A 17692-nucleotide genomic window follows, 5' to 3' on the forward strand; every position below is an offset into this window, starting at 1 on the left:
AACGTGGCATCAACTTGTCTTCTTAGCTTGTATATAGGAAAGGGCCCTACATCCATTAGACAGCAGCATGCTTTCTATAAAATTGCCGTTAGTTTGCTTACTGGCGATGTTTTTCAGTGCTCTGTCGTGGACATTACAAAAGCATTTCTAATTCCAGAGGTGTTGTGTTGGAATAGATATTGTACCCACGTTTTCCGTTGAATCATCGCGACTATGGAATGTTGGTCGTATTGAAGGCACCGCTCAGATGGCGCATAATCTCTGGGTCATCCCTTGTCTCGCAGACAGGCTACCGCCGTGACGGTTCTTCCATGGTGCCCGGAGGAAGGAACTGCGCTAGTAGAATAGTTCTGCGAGTCTCCCAGCGGTCGCTGCCCTGAAACACGGGCACGTCTCGCCCAGTGGTGGCGGCGCATCGCAGAGCCGCGGTCGAAGCTCGGTCCCGACAGACCTCGGCGGCAGCGTGCCTTCGCCGTCCGGAGTGCGGTCGCAGGAGGATGCCGGCAGCGCGGGGTTGCCGCCGGCGGTGGCGGTAGCGCGGGACCGGGGATGTGCCGGAGTCCTTGCGTCGCCGTCGGCGGTAGTCGAACCGCTAACCTTGTCGTCCCGGAGGAATCGTCCGGCTGCGCGCTCGCGTGCGGACTCTGTTCGGCGATGCGCTGAGCGGCGGACCATGCGCCGCTTTCCGGGGAGGCTCTTGCTCAGCGGCGCAGTCCTCGTCTGCCTCCTCGGCTCCTGCCCCGTCTGCTCCGGTGAGTGCTCAGTTCGCTTCGATTTGAATCAATGCAAACCAGCCTTCCTGCCTTGATGTACAAGCTGACTTTGCTGGCCAACATGATCTGTGTATGTGCTCGTCCGTCGAGAAGGCAGCCGACGGAGCGAGGTTGTTACATCCAATGAAATAACATAACGCGCATCGAATGTTCACGCCATCAAAAATACTTCAAGTTCAGCATGCAGCAAGCCTGTGGAAAACATTACAAAACGCCATTATCTGTTCAGTCGCGAGTTCTACAGAAGTTATGGGGCAGATTCGATCGGTTCATATGTGTCTCGCTGCAGCGTGACTTGAAGCGATACTGGGGCCTCTCAACATTGCAACAAGAGAAAGAATGTTCGAGTCAATCGCTAAGCTGTTCAGCCACGTGATCGATATTTTTTCGGTTCTCGAACGCGCTCTAGTCTCGAAGATGAGAGCGCTTCTCGACCTGAGGTGGAACGAGGCCGTCTGCCTGTACAATATTTACGAAGTGAATGCGTTCCAACCGCTTGTATTAGGCTAGTCGATTGTAAACCACACCGTAAGAGTGTTCTAGGGCACTCGAAAGTGACCGCCCGGATGTGCCTTGAGAGTGCAAGCGTATACCAATATGCTGCAACTCCTCCATCAAGCATATATGTTCCTGTGCATCCAAATACAGTGCGCGGAGCACATCAAGTTCTTAGGAAAATAATGGTTGCTTTGCCTGTAAGCTTTTTCTAATGGATTATGCTGGCTTCCGTCCCATTCAAACGTTTCATTTAGTGATTTGTAAGGTATTAGACTAAGACAGTAATAATAATATCTGGGGTTTAACGTCCGAAAACCACGATATGATTATGAGAGACGCCGTAGTGGAGGGCTCCGGAAATTTCGACCACCTGGGGTTCATTAATGTGCACCTAAATCTAAGTACACGGGCCTCAAACATTTTCGCCTCCATCGAAAATGCAGCCGCCGCGGCCGGGATTCGATCCCGCGACCTTCGGGTCAGCAGCCGAGCGCCATAACCACTAGACCACCGTGGCGGGGCAGACTAAGACAGTCAACAGCCAGTTAATAGAAAACTTATACTGATTACTTCCTTCGTATAGGATTGTGATTTCTCCACATGTTGCCTACAGACACAGGTCATTTGAAAGGCTGTGAGGCCCAAGGTTTTATTCAGCAACATCCTGTTAATGTCCGCTACTGACAGAAGCGCCAGTTACTGGGGTGTAATAGTGGGCCCACCCCCTCTCCCGAACGTCCATATAGTGAGAGCTTTGCTCTCAGCATGGACAAGTTCTGACATCTTTGTCAGGCCGTGCCAGTATCCGTCATATTGGTACGTGTTGTCCTAGCGTTTGTTTTGCGTTCGACGAAATCTATCGCGTTCACGGCCTTGAGCGCACGTTCGCCGTCAGCGCCTCGACCTGGCGAAGACGTCACAACTTTTGAACCGTGTACTCAACGTTGAACCACGTGGTCCTTCACACATGTAGGACCACAATAAAATTTTTCATCCATCCGTCCATTCACACATGCAGTCATCTGTCGGTTGCATATTTTGGGAGGTATTATGTGTATTTACAATGACGTACGCTGCGCCACTTCGCTCGTGCCTACACCATTCTAAATGTAGTATAAAACATGGGAGGTACTTAGGCAGTAGGCTCGGGCCCAATTGTATTGTATCCCTGTAGGATGAAGACAGCGCAGTAAGATGTGAGTTTTTTATTCAAATAAAAATAAATGAAGGAGCTGTTGACGCCTTTCTCGACGACTGCTACCTCTTGTCACTTGGCTATCAGGGAACAGAAAAACAACATGGTTTTGCTTTCGGTGAAATCGAGTTCTCGTTTTTATACTGCCCACAATTCTGTTCTGTTCTGTTCTGTTTTGCTGTGGAGAGGTTGAGGTCCATATTGCCTCGGCTACTCCATATCACGAAGTTATGCAGCGAAAAAAAAAAAGAATGATACTGAACGGTACCTAAACATGAACAATCCGAAAAAAAAATATCATATCAACACACAGTTTGCTTGCAGCAGTTCACACTGTCATAAACTGTTCACCCGCACACCTTCCTTTTCTACCATCAGTATATGCACTAACACATTTCATATAAATCAATCCCTGGCTGTCTATCACAGGCGCTTATCCAGTCCGGTCTCCACCACAATTCTTTGGCACATACGAACGCAATGCACACACGCGATGTAGTTAAGTCAGTAGGTACCTGTGCTGTCGTGGGAATGCAGGAGAGAGACGGCCAACAGCGTTGCCATAGCCGTCCAGGTGGAATACGAGTATTTTCATGTTGATTATTATTTATTTTGTATGTTGTGTACTTAACATGTGATAAATAGCCACGGTGGTGCCAATTTGTTAGCGTTATTCTTCATTGCGGGTCACGGGCCAACGCCATATAGACAATCTGCTTAAGACGTATCATATCCTTGACAAGTTTGTCACTGAATCCGGGAAACTAAAGGCTTGCCTGGCCGCACCCCTAGCATGCCATTCCCAGGTGCGACAAGCGGGAAACGAAACGACACGCAAGGTGCGCGCGCATCCTTATTACAAAGCATGCACGCAACGCATGCGATAACACGCAACATACAAAACTATCTACTGTATCTCACTGAGCACAGTGCATGACCCACAGTGGTTCCGAGTCTCAAATTTAGCTCAGACTTGCTGGCTTCGCTGCACAGGAAAATTGTCCCTGAGTACGTTATAGATTAGAAGATGAAAGGCGGCTTTTTCGCCAGGATAACTGGCGCTGAGAAAGTGACGTAACAGAGGCAGAACTATAATAATAATATATGCGTTTTTACGTGACAAAACCACGATATAATTGTGAGGCACGCGGGAGTGGAGGGCTTCGGTAATTTCAACCGTCTGATGTTCTTTACCGCGCATTGACATCGCACAATACACGGGATTCTAACGTTTCGCCTCTATCGAAGATGCCACCGCATCTGCCGGGACCGAACCCGCGACCTTCGGGTCAGTAGCCGAGCACCGTAACTACTGTACAAACGTAGCGGACAGAGGCACAACTGTGCTGACCGTTCTAGCAAGTGACAGCGCTGTCACTTTAAACTGCTTTCGAGTATAGGCCATGTTTTGGTTCTTAAAGAAGCAAGGCACGGCTTATAAAGATCCGTATAAAGACGACGCGCATAGTTCGGTTGAGTTCACTTTGTTAATGAGAAACTTAGACTGAGCGGCTAGAACGCCTAGAAACTTATTATATACAATCAATTTGTGCGGTGGTTTCGGTGGGCATAAGCCATCTTGACTGCATCGCATTTGAATACAATCAATCAATCAATCAATCAATCAATCAATCAATCAATCAATCAATCAATCAATCAATCAATCAATCAATAATAATAATAATAATAATAATAATAATAATAATAATAATAATAATAATAATAATAATAATAATAATAATAATATGATTATGAGGGACGCCGTAGTGGAAGGCTCCGGAAATTTCGACCACCCGGGGTTCTTTAACGTGCACCCTAATCTAAGTACACGGGCCTGAAACATTTTCGCCTCCATCGAAAATGCAGCAGCCGTGGCCGGGATTCGATCCCACGACGTTCGGGACATTAGTCGAGCCCCATAACCACTATAGACCACCGCGGCGGGGTGCATCGTATTCCAATGACGAGTTGTTCATACAGGATGGCGCCAGCTCTACTCTCTAACGAAACAAAACGTTCTGGAACGTATGCGTCCGGAATATAATTCGCACGGTAGCATTCATTGTACAGCAATATACTCCCATAACACTCTCCAACGCTTAATTACGGTGTCTAGGTATCCGTAGCCAGGTGGCGCATCAACAGCAAGACTATACTACTCAAATCCCATGTCTGCACAGTCAATCAATGCTCGCTGCAGGTAGGATTACAGCTTCTACAGGAAAAAAAAAAAAACGCTTTACGTTGAACTGTACATAATATCTGGTTAACTGTATGTGGCTGAGGACAATTGGATGTCGCGGACCATGGCCATATGAAGCGGCCATGGCCGCTTAAAGAACGACGGCTCGAACTTGTGAACTCGTCTGCCATGAAAAGGACACGTTCATGATAAAAAAAAAAAAAAAAGACCACAAACTCACAGCGATGTAGCTTAGAAGTTTGTACATATCGATCCACGAATCACACAGGCGCCCTCTTTTTCGCTTGCGTTTCTGGATTTCCGTAGCCGCCGCATGTCGTTCGAGTCGCCTCGTTAGCCTCCCCCCATGCTCGTTAGTGACCCCAGCATCGTACACGTGCAGAACTCTGGGAGGGGGTGGCTGCCCGAGTGCGTTCTTGTGTCTCTCTTCTTCTCCGCCATGCCTCCCTCTCGTTCGCCATGATTATCCATCCAGCGGCGACCGGAGACGGGCACGAGGAACGCGCGGATGCGTTATTAGGGGCGACCGCGCTGCATAAATGATCCCCACGCAGCATCCGCGTCGCGTGTGCGTGCGCTCGCCGCGGTATAGGGCGCACGCTGGCGATGTGATGCATGTGTACCGCGTCCGAGAAAAACTGAGCGGACGCGATGAGGACGAAGGACGCGTGCGGTCGGCGAGCCCCAGTGCTGATAATATTTCCTTATTATTATTATTTCTTTTTGCCCCTCGGAATATGTGGAAGTGCATGCGGGGCCTCAAAGTTGGCTCATCGTTTTTTAGTCGGCGCAAAAAATTTCCATCTCCCCGAGGAGCACCAAGTGGACATCGCGGGACTTGAGGAAGGGGAGGATTTCTTTGTGTGTCCCGTTGTCTCGTGGCGCGTGCGCTAACTGTTTTTTTTCTCTTCCAAATAAAGCCGTTATTTTATAATCAGGCGTTTGTGTTGTTGTGCCCTCTTTCACGTAACAAATAGGACCTTCTGTGCGAACCTGTACAATGGTTCTTTTTTTTTTGCTGCTGTTGTTGAAACAGGTTGTATTGCCTTGTTTTATTACTGAGACGTTGAAGACGAAAACAAGCTAAGCACGGGGTCGTATGGTGCATAAACAGCTGCGGTTCGATATAGTGCCGATTGGGGTGCAATGTAAAAACGGCATATCTAATAAATCACGCGTTACTTGAAGCGTCATAATAAATAAATAAATAAATAAATAAATAAATAAATAAATAAATAAATAAATAAATAAATAAATAAATGAATAAATAAATAAATAAATAAATAAATCGGCTATGTAAGTGACCGGGCAATAAGTAGGTCAGTCAGTCAGAGAGAGAGAGAGAGAATAAGAATAAAAGAAAGGCGGGGAGGTTAACCAGGGCTGAGCCCGGTAGGCTACCCTGCACTGGGAAAGGGGGGAGGGGGAAGGAAAGTTAGAGAGGAGGAGAGAAAAGTCACTCTTTCAGCTGACGTAACAGTTCCGCGTTTGACGTCACAAACGGCGAATCAGTCCGGTATCCTTGAGAAAACGCAACAGCGCTTTCGTTGCTTTTCGGAACTGTGATGGGCAGCCCGATGGTCCCAATATCTTCTCGACAGTGAAAGCGCTTCCGTCCAGTTGATTTAGTGCAGTGCTGAGGTGAAGCCTCTCGTTTGCGTAAGTCGGGCAGTAACACAAAAAGTGCTCAATTGTTTCATCAACGGCACAGTCGCTGCACTCGGCGTTGTCGGCCATCTCGAGCTTAAATGAGTAGGCGTTGGTGAATGCTACACCCAGACGCAGACGGCACAACACTGTATCTTCCTCCCGGGAAAGAACAGGTAGTAGCCGCAGTCGTAGAGAAGAGTCGAGAGAAGACAGTCGATGGTGTGTGAACTGTGATGTTTGCCACAGTCAGTCAGTGTCCGCTGACAAGCAGTGGCGTTATTGCCTTGTCAGAGACTAGAACAGACACCACGAGGCATTTAAAAGTCGCTGCAGATTTTCTATATTAGCGAAACTGTCACTAAACCAGCGGTAGGTCATGCATATATTTTTATCTGAATCTGTACAGCACGTTTGATAATACTGCTCATTTATCGTGCTCATGTCCCTGTGAAGACAGCCGCGTACGAGCCAAAACGTACATGTTTCTTGTTTGAAGGAAAGAAGATGACTCTTAAGGGCTCGTTTTCTTTGTTAGACACAATATTAATGAGAACTGACAGACAATAACGCCAAGGAAAGTATAGGGGGTGTTATCTGTAGTATTTAGAATATAAATGTGAAGAAAGTAAAGTGGACGAAAAGATAACTTGCCGCCGGCAGGGACCGAACCTGCGACCTTCGAATAACGCGTCCGATGCTCTACCACTGAGCTACGGCGGCGGTCATCCTCCCGCTCACTTTATGCCGGGGTATATATGTGCATTTAAACCTAGGAGTTTCTGTTGTCTAGAGGGAAACGACGCCCAAAAGGACAGCCAAGGATTACTTTGTCGGCTCCCTTTTCTTTTGTTTTCTTCGCTTCCTCCCTAATGAATCGAGCGAGCCAGAACACACGTGTTTCTTGTTTGGTTCGGCTGTATTCTCCGCAGTACAGTGAAGCCGAAAGCACAACATAGAGTAGTGCCGAAAGGATGAGCCTACGGGCATGGGGTTCTGGTTGGTTATTATTAGCAGGTGAGGGCCCAGGTGTGTTTCTTTCAACGTCAGTCCTTTTTGTGAGACATCGACCCGCCGGCGGCGCTATACCTGGAAGTCGTGTAAGTGCTTGCTGCCTAATTGTGCGCATACTTGTGTATACGTTCCCCGAGACGTCCCGGGCCTCGAGGCAGTGGCCACAAGTGCCTTTGTGGGATTCACAAAGCGTAACCATATGTGGGCGACGGTTTAAAAACGCAGCCGACAGACCTACCAGTCAGATAAGAATTGCCAGTTCCGCTTGTAATAAGCGGATTTGGGCTTCTTTACTCACCGAGTCGCTTGTAGAATTTTCCAGTCGCTTGTCGCGGTTCTTGGCTTACTCGGCCTTTTTCCTGCAAGTACAGTGATCTTAGTGCTCGTCGCGCTTTTGTTGATGGCTTTGTGAGTTGAGCTTTGAAATCAAAACGTTAGTTGGGTGCAAGGCGTAGCCATGGTGGTGGGGGGTTGAACCGCTCCCCGAAATTTTTGTATTTTGTATTTTGCAATACCCCGGTCACACTGGCAAATTTAGTGTCATTTTGAGCGAGTACACTTACGCCCCCAGAAGGTCACTTTGGCGGCGCGCTGCTACACGAGAAAGGGAAGTGTACTTTGGACATGATGCTAATGACGATGGTGAACTGAGTAGTACAGCAGATATTTGTTATTTGAGGCATTGTTTATTGAGTAATTTGAGTAATAATGTGTTACAGCTATAAGCAGCCCTTAAAAAGAACTTTACGTACAAATGCGGCGGCTGCCGCCATTGTACGGCGTGTGCTGGGCGTACTGGGCATGCCCCTGGCGGTCGTGGCTGTACACTGCCTGAGAGCGAAAATAGCAGAGTGGTTCTTGTTGTATAGTATGTTTTAATGCATAAGAATATTTCTAATAACGAAAACGATACTTAAAAAATACTATAAACTCGGTTTTGGATAATAGTTTACTTATTCTCGAGACACTGCTACCGAGGCTAGACACCCCGTCGCCGTGAAGTGAGTTTGGCGAACGCGCTCGCCGGCAAGTGCGCTTTGCAGCGAGTGTCCCTAAACGTTCCCGTGCGACAGCATGCGAATGACACTAGCGGCGAAGTGCACTCCCTCAAAGTGCACTTAAGTTGTCCCGTGTGACAGGGGTATAGCACGCACACATACAAACTCACGCACGTACATTTATAAGGAATGGTTGAATCCTCCTCCCCCCCCCCCCCCACCCCAGAAAAAATTTCTTTCGCCACTGGTTGGGGGAGTTAACAAGTAACATTATTCATGCACTGGCAAAGGTTCGCTAAACAATGTGTACAAGCATGATTTCTCATGTATTTTAGCTGTGCAAAATAATCAAGGTTACCTTTCCGTGATCCCGTAGTATTTGAGCGACTTTTTTTATTATACTTAAGTAGTATTTCAGCGACCTTTTAATTATAATTAAATATATTTTCGAGAATGAGAAAATTGATTAAGCGTTCACTTCTTTCGGACTTCGCAAAAGTCGCGCCGCTTTTTTAGGGCTTTTGTGGGGATTATTATTTGCTTGTTAGTTCTATAGCATCTAGCGACTCCGCAGTTAATCTGCTACGCGGGACACACCACCAAGCTACTCCCTGGGAAACCAAGCCATCGGCACTTCATCACGATTTCTCCAGAAAAAAAAAAGTTGGGGGTGTGTCTAAATCCGTAAGGGACGAGAGAAGGGATTGAGGGCAGAGGGGGAGCGGTAGTTACTTTAAATTTTTATTTGTCTCTATGTATTGCGCAGAACCATAGCGATGATTGTGACTGCAACACTTGTGACGAAGATTACGCAAAATTGGTGCTTCACATTACACAGTGAATAATATCATATTTGTGAACAGACAAAACTAAAGAACGTGGGACTATGCATGTAATGTTACAAGAAAATTCGACGACGCAAACCAACGAGAAGAAAAGGCGAAAGGAAAGAGCGTCAACTCGCAACAAACTTCATTCTCGCAAATCCACCGCAATATATACACCATGCCACACATGCGCAATAACACACCATGCATCACATCCAACAATCGGCCACTCTCAATGCACGTGCTAGTTCAGGAACCTGTCAAAAAAATCAAATTCAGTTGAACGCAGTACCACCCACGTATGGCTAATACAGATATATTTTTTCTTTCGGATGAGGTATGCTTCTAGCATCTCTCGCTCAATCACCTCCTTGCTTCTACCTAGAATAGTGATATTGACAAATCATGCCTCACATCCCCACACGCTGCAGTGCATAGGCAAGTGTGCCAAAAGCTTATTCTTAACGAAAGATCATCCTCCCTCGCTCGATCGTTTACGCATCGGCCGGTCTGGCCGATGTAAACCCTTGTGTCTATTTCTCTTTGTCTGTTTGTTTCCTCATTTTAGTGAGAAGTTTAATATAACCATCAGCTTACCGGGCGCAAGCTTATTTTCTTGCTCTGTACTCGTTCATTAATGGCAAGAAAAACCGGAAGAAGAACCGTCCCTAGCCAAACCGATAGTAGGACACAGTAAGATGCTTGCTCGTCGAGCCCCTGAGTGCAATTCATCGCAACAACTGTCAAACAAAGCAGAAAGCCATGCGCCTTCAGTTATGCAGACTCTAGAATATCGTCTCGTGCAGAAGGCGGTTGGTTAAATCACGTACACGTCATTTCCTCGCCAAATGGTATCTCCTTACTCCGCTCTGAAAGTGCAGGCATCGCTCGATGTTGACACACTTATGCCTCTACAACTCTTCCCAGACAGGCACCACCAAACAGTGCTCTTGTTTCATGTTTGCCATTACTGCGACGTCTGCGGGGGACATGCCTTGCGAGCTATAGTCCTCGCGAATTGGCACAGTAAGCAAAATGGAACGACTCGCTTTTTCATTGCGATGACAACGAATGGGAGCGTGTAAAAGAGAGAAAAAAAAAAAGAATGGTGCGCGGTTGGGTGTCGACGATGAGCGACTGTCGGACTTTCTTTCTCTGCCTTGTCCAAATCGAGACTATGGGCGTGTCCAGGACAGGTCGATGACCCAATGTATCCGGCTCATCGTATAACTGTTCCCGACCGGTACAAGAGGATGGCAGCGGTCGATATCTATATCACGCCCTACTGCCCGCGCCGCAGACACCGCGAGACGAAGAGAAACGCGAAAGCGCGAGTTTTTACGCATTTGCGAACAATGAGGAACGTTTCACTTTCATGCATGCTGAGCCCTGGCTTTAGCTTCGACGGCTTCGAGCGAGTCGCTTTTGAAAAAAAAAAAAAAGAAGTCCTACGGGAATTCCCTAGTCCTTGTTTCCGAAAGCGTGCTCGCAGCTTCGAATGTGGTTTGTTTTCACAGTCGGGACGTGAACGCCCTGTTCCGACTCAAAAGCAATAGAGGCAGCACAAAATAAACACAGCACTGCTCTTTAAACGCGAGGTCGTCAGCGTTTTTTGGTAGCTATTTCGAGATTTGTGCCAGAGTTTTATCGCAACCTAAAGGCTGTCACGTTACGTTAGGCTAGTAGGAGTAACGGGGAGGCCTCGGATGTTTCGTAAACTTGACCTCTATTGATAATCGTTTACGTGCGTTCAGCTAGGTTACTGTGCCAAGAAAAGCTCTCGAACGATTGTTCAATGACGTGACGAAGGAAACAGAGATGTTTGAATAGAACGAGCGTTCAAAACAGTACTGACAGCTGTAAGGTCTTTAACGTTTTGCCAGACGCTGTTTGTTACAAGTTACGTAATGACAAGGTACTATACGCTATTTTGATCCGTTTTTTTTCTCCTCATTTGGTCCTTGACAACCACTTTCTTCATACTTACACCGAGAACATGCTTATTTTAAAAACCTGTCAAACAACGAACCGACTATAGTGAAATTCGACTCTGGTTCTTGAAATTGAGTGATCCCTACCCGTAAGCACAGACATTTGAACAGCGGAGCTAGTTAAGCTCGCCGTCGGTCCGTGAGCCGCGAACAGACAATCATCATCATCATGAAACTGCACGCGCTCTCTTCGTCCTCTTCTTCATCGTCGTCGTCTTCTTCACCTTCTGCTTCGCTCCGAGAACACGTGCTCCGATTTCTCCGGCGTGGGATGCAATAACTCTGATGGGCTAGACAACGAGTACAGAGAGAGAGACAGAAAGAGAGAGAGAAAGAAAGAAATTCTAGGGTAAAAAAGTTTGTTCGCGAGGCGACATTCGAACCCGCGCACCCGCGATCCGAAGGCAAGCGTCCTAACCACTCGGCTATCCAGGCACGCGAGCAGAGCATACCATAGCCTTGTATAGTATAGTGTAGCAAGGGGGAAGGGAAGGAGGAGGGGGAGAGTAAAGCACATCACAGAGAAAAAGAGAAAGAGAGAGATAGAGAAAGAAGGACAGAAAGAGAATTAAAGAAAGAGAGGGGAAGAGAGAGTGAGAGAAAGATATAGAAAGAAAGAGGAAGCGAGAAATAGAGAGAAAGAGAGGGTAGACAGAGAAAGAAAGATAGAAAGACCGAGAAAGAGAAATAAATAGGTAGACAGAGAGAGTGTGTGTGTGAGTGAAAGAAATAGAAATAAACAGAGACAATAAAGATATACACAAAAAGCAGAGAGGAGAGAAAAAAAAGAAAGAAGTAGAGGAAAAATGAAAAAGAAAAATGTCAAAACTTGGCAAAACAGCAATAGCCAGGGCTACCTAGGTGCCTATCAGCTCCGTTGTCTAGCATTGCGCCTCCAGTGCAAGGTACGCTAATTTTTTCGAATGGTTTTCGAATACACTGACCGTCCGTTGAGGGCGGTAAAGCGGGAAATTGAGTAAAAAGTGAGAAACTGCAGTTCTACGGCATTATTAAATATAATACACGCATAGTGAAGCATAGTGGAGATCCTTACATGTCACTCACTGGGCCAGCGTTTTCCTGCCAAACTTCTATCATTCTCACTCGAAAAACAGCCTGCATATGACAATATTGATTGCTGGAATTTTACGTATCAAAACCACGATATGATAAGGCACGACGTCGTGGAGGGCTCCGGGTACTTCGACCAAATGGATTTCTTTAACGTGCACCGAAACGTGAGTCGGCGTGCTTCTATAATTTTCGCCTGCATCGGCCGGCCGCGGCCGTGATTGAACCCGCGACCTTTGGGTCAGCACTGCAGTCGAGCACCGTAACCACTAGACCACAGCGGCGGGGGGCGTATACAAGGAAGCTTCGCGTTCATATACATTATAGAGGATACATAATGCCTATGTTGGAGTATATTGGTCACACAAGACATGGAAACGATCAAAATGACTAGCTTCCGCTGCGTACATTATCTTCCTATTCCACACGCACGGACACTGAAATCAAGCATGTATGCGTTAGTTCCTCTGCAATTGTATAAACCATCGCCAAGTTAATAGCGAGGAAGAAAAAGAAAAGGAAAACAAATAGGGTTCAAGGTCGAATAAGAGCACTTTCCGAGGGGTAAAGATATGCACTTATTTTCACGAAAAAAATTCGCCAGACCTTGCGCCTTGTGGGAATCGCTTTCATGCGAAACAGTCGGCGAGTAGTTGTATGTTGCACTTTTTGGCTTTGAACAAACGATACGAGGTGGATCGACGTGTTTTTGTAAGTGTGGGTTGTGTGCATATCGTGGGCTTACCAGGCACGTCGAAAACACTGGCGTTTAAAGGGTAACTTACGGTCTGACGTAACGTCAGCACACACGTTAAGACACGGGCGTCAGTATTACCGAAACGAAGTGCACTTTAAGGAGCGATGATGTGAATATCGTACGCATCTTTCGTTAGCGTATTTCTCAGGGGTCGAGCAACGCTTGAATATAGCTTGCTGAATCATAGGAATACAAATGTAATGTCTCTCAGACTGCTATAAAAGCGGACCCAACACTGGAACCACAGATGTTAACCTGACATGACGTCTGTATCGTAGGAGTAGATATTTCGTGTTTATTGCTTTGTTATAAAATTTCATAGCCAGCACCACAACCACAATTGACGTTGTACCAACGTTACACTTGCATAGGGTGTTTTTCCAAACCAGTTTCTAGACCTGGCGCGGCTCTGTGGTAAAACACCTGACTGCCACGTACAATGCTTGGGTTCGATTCCTGCTGGAATCCTAAGTTTCATTCTTTGCTTTCGTCGGGTCAACGATGCCGGTGCCGGCTTTTCTTAACGCTCTCGCATTTAAATTACCAATGTCTGTACTCGCCATTCCTCCGTAGATATAAACTGTCAATCACCTGTGGCGCATACCCGTATACAGCGACCCGTATGTGCCACACGTGTGCGGATGAAAGGGTTTGCCGACGTACGCGGCAGGATTTTGAGGTTACTCATGTCATCACCAGGCAGTCAGATACGTCGAAACCTCTTACCCTCCCATGCCGATTTTTGTCTACACCAAGATAACGATGCTATCACGAGAGCACCCAGACGAAGGCGGCTAGATAGACAGATAGATACGTAGACAGAAACGCTCAAAGTTCCTAAGGTTCGCCGAGGAATGCTTCGCATTCAATAATAAGCAGTAAATAAATGGTGGATTTTTATTTCGACTGGCACTCCGCTTCGCGGTAATGAATCTGAGGTACCGCATGTTATGCGCTGACGTTCGCAGTACGCATTGATTGGGAGAAAAAGAAAGAAAGAAAGAAAAAGATAAAAGAGATAAGGAGCGCGGTATATTGCCCGCCTTGTCATTTTTGTTCTCCCCCATCGCATCGTTTGGCAGAGATTGCGAGTGACGTGACCCGTTTATTATTTTCTTTTGAAGGCATTTTATTTGTGCCTAAAGTACCCGGTGATTCAAAGCACTGCGCAAGAGAGAGAGAAACAAAGAGAAAAAAAATCAGCCTTATTATATGGGTTGATACAATGCCCGTTCCACGAAATGTGCCCGTGCTGGATAATATAACTTGCGCGCGAAAGCGGCGGTAATTGTATTACGCCCCCTTCCATTCCTTTGAAGCAGCCGCTGAACCATGTCCTCGCAGTGGGTGCATATTTGGGCCACTTCTTCGTTTTTTCCTCTCCGTTGCTTTCGAAACGTTGCTGCAGCTATGCATATATCTGTAAGGGACGTTATTGCGTGGATTTCGTAAATGGCAGTTGTCTCTTGTTTTCTTTATCTAAGAAACGACTGCCGCAAAGCTTGCAGTAATAGTTTACGGCTGTACTCGTAAAATTAAACATTTCTCTTTTAAATCTTGATAACTGGAGCTGAAGTCACCGCTAGGACAACAGATAAGACTTGTACTAAAAGGAGAAAGAATCAACTGAAGCTGTAATCACTTTAAAAAGGATAAACCGGGTACGTGTTTTTATGCGTTAACCCATATATGCCCAAACTCAGGAAAAATGACAAAACAAATATTTTTTTTTTCGCAGGAAGTGTATTTCTACCCTCAAAAGAAAGCACAAGTTGTTTATTTACTGCCAGGTCAACGTGACACTGTTTTTCAAGCCGTCCTACACATATAGGACACTGGGCGTTAAGGGTGCTATGTGCGGGTGTGGTAAGCCCTTGAAACATTTCACGTGCACACCGACATTGCACTTCTTCCTCCCCATGACGTCTTTCACACAAAGCACGCGTTTGCCCGGAGAAAGCGGTCGGCACGTGACAGCATGAAAAGCAAGCAATCTCTATGCTTGCACACGTTGAGAATGAGGCCCGCTTGATGTGCTGTAGGTGGCGCTAGTCATCATCTGAAGAAATAGCGATGTTAGAGTGCATCAAAGAAGCGTCCTATATGTAGGACACTGGGCATATATGGGTTAAGACCGAAGAAGTATAGCCGATATATTGCAGAAGATTTGACGAAACTTGTTACTACAAGGCTCTGCGAGTGCTTGGAATGTATAATACTGTCACGTCGCTTTGTCTGTTACGAACGCAACAGCGAAACCGGTAAAGACTGATCTCCATATTGGGCGAACCTTGTGGGTTTAGGCCCCGTTGTTTATTATTCTATTATCACGTTTACGTCCGTCTGAAACAGCTGTAGTAGCTATTTGTGACTGACCCTTACTTTCATGGTTCAGTGAAAATAAATAAAGTATTGAATCGAATTGAATTGAATTGAATATGCGCTGCGACTTTCTTCATTCAACATGTGATGACATGCTGTTCCTGGGACATTTTATTCAAGCGATCACTTTCGGAGGCACTGTTTCTTTCGCGAGGTATCGTTTGACTTGGTATCAGAGGCACGGAAAGGTACAGTCGACGGCGTTCCTGGCACTGTGCGAAGACAAAGACATTGGCGCAACGCCAGAAGCGCTGTCGGCCGTAAACGCAGCCTCCTCCGGTGCGAGTCACGCGATATCTCGTGAAAGTGATAATGGCAGCTCCTGAAGGAACTCATCACTCGAGAACACTGCCCCTGTTTTCCTTACATAAGGGATGCAGGGCACAATAACACGTAATTCTATTACCAGCCCCAGAGTTGACCAAATGTTCGGTTATGAATGACATAACATGACGTCAACTGCGAAATTCTCAAGCGAAGCTTGTATTGGCTCACAATTGTGAGCCAATACAAGCGCATTTGACCAGCCTCCGAAAGTGCGCTGGTTACATGCGTATTTCTATGCGCCGTTTTTCAATAATTGATGTTCTCTCCATCATGGGCTGGCCCGCAGTCAGCCGTTTCTGATACGGCGATCTAATCTTCTATCGATGTTATCGAGGTGACCTGTCATTTCACGTTGCCACCTTTCATTGTTGCATGGATAAGAACGCATGACCGTCGTTGTTGCCTGTAGCGACCGAAGTGTTGCTGTGCTGAGCACGTGGCTGACTGTCAATTGCCGGTATTGAGGAAACAGTTAAGAGAGATCATTGCGCAATGCAACAGAAAGAAAGAAAGAAAGAAAGAAAGAAAGAAAGAAAGAAAGAAAGAAAGAAAGAAAGAAAGAAAGAAAGAAAGAAAGAAAGAAAGAAAGAAAGAAAGAAAGAAAGAAAGAAAGAAAGAAAGAAAGAAAGAAAGAAAGAAAGAAAGAAAAGCAGTCATTCACGCACGCACTCGCCAAACTTCACTTGCCCGCATTTTCTCGATAGGGATATAGGGCTCTAGAATTTTTCTGAAGACAATTATGCCCGACGTTTATGCTTCGATTTGCTTAGAAATCAAAGAAAGTATATATATTTGATTTAGAATTAGGAGGTCGCTTTTCTTGAATACTCAACAGATCGAAAAAAAGACAAAAACAAAACGAGGTCACAAAGGAAATCAATACAAATTTGCCAGAAAGGAAGCCTCCGATGGTTGACGAGACATTCGTACTAGTTAGGGATTAGATCCCGACGCCTTTCGGGCGTCAGATTTACCATCTGAGCTAACGAGGTGGGTAGTAGATCGCACCGCGAAAGCCAAATAATCGACAACTCTAAGCACACCGACACTGAACGCGGCAAACTATGAAGAATCCATATGGGTCCGAATTGATCCATATAGCAGGTCACGACAAATCCGTATTGATTTCCTTCATAGCTTCGTACTCCAAACGGCTGGATGGCAAGCTTTCACTTTCATGAACCTTTCTTCAGTTTTATGATCTTTCGCGGAAGTGATTCGCATATTCATATCTTATTAGATTAGAAAACCTTGCTGTTCGAGCCCCACAATATTGATTACTAAAGACTGAGGCCGGCAAATTTTTCCCCGTAGAGAATAACACAATTCTACCTTCATGTTTTGCATGAACGGAATGACGGACGACCTACTCTCGCGCAGTGGGAGACCAACCCAATCTCTTTCTGGCTACGCTTATGCATGGTGCAGAAGTAAAGGACAGAAAATATCGGTAAGCGCAGCGCAAGAAAAAATGAAAGGAAACTGCGCAGGTGTGGCGTGAATAGGACCGGCACAACTTTCATAATCGTCCGACCTCTTGGATCGGATGAATCCAGAAAGAGGAGATTGGGAGAGGAAGAATACGACATCTTCACATCACATAGTTCTTTAGTGCAGCGGCGGGGAGCCCCGTCGCTCCAATGCAGCTCCAGATTATTTCGCTCTTCGCAACGCAGAGGTGAAAGGACGTCTGGAAAGAGATAGATCCAGAATGTGGCCCTGGAACCACAGAGAGAGCCCGTAACTCGATGGTCTCGAAAGGCGCTGTCGAGGCGGAGGCTGCAAACATCCAGTACTCGTATACGGCGTCAGGCGTCCTAATTACCGAAGCGCAGTGTTCTCACAGGCTGCGGGCAGCGTCGTACAGCGGCCTCATTGCCCTGACAGGGAACGTGCACTAACGATACATATTGTTAATGGCTAGCCACGATTAGCCCTTAACAACGCAACCATTCGTTCGGGGCTCATCAGTGCATTTTCCCGACATTGGAACGCTCAGGAATCCCTGA

The 17692-nt window shown here is 46.4% G+C and overlaps 1 protein-coding gene across 1 annotated transcript in view; it reads left to right on the forward strand.

The window, feature by feature from the left end:
• Positions 1-289: 289 nt before the first annotated feature.
• LOC119394920 (disintegrin and metalloproteinase domain-containing protein 10) overlaps positions 290-17692 on the forward strand; it is a 177831-nt gene continuing 160428 nt past the window's right edge. Inside the window, 1 exon segment of the mRNA XM_049415682.1 lies at positions 290-752. Within this exon segment, the coding sequence (XP_049271639.1) occupies positions 674-752 (79 nt within the window). The 5' untranslated portion in view covers positions 290-673.

This window comes from Rhipicephalus sanguineus, chromosome 5 (assembly GCF_013339695.2).
Source record: "Rhipicephalus sanguineus isolate Rsan-2018 chromosome 5, BIME_Rsan_1.4, whole genome shotgun sequence".
Classification (NCBI taxonomy): domain Eukaryota; kingdom Metazoa; phylum Arthropoda; class Arachnida; order Ixodida; family Ixodidae; genus Rhipicephalus; species Rhipicephalus sanguineus.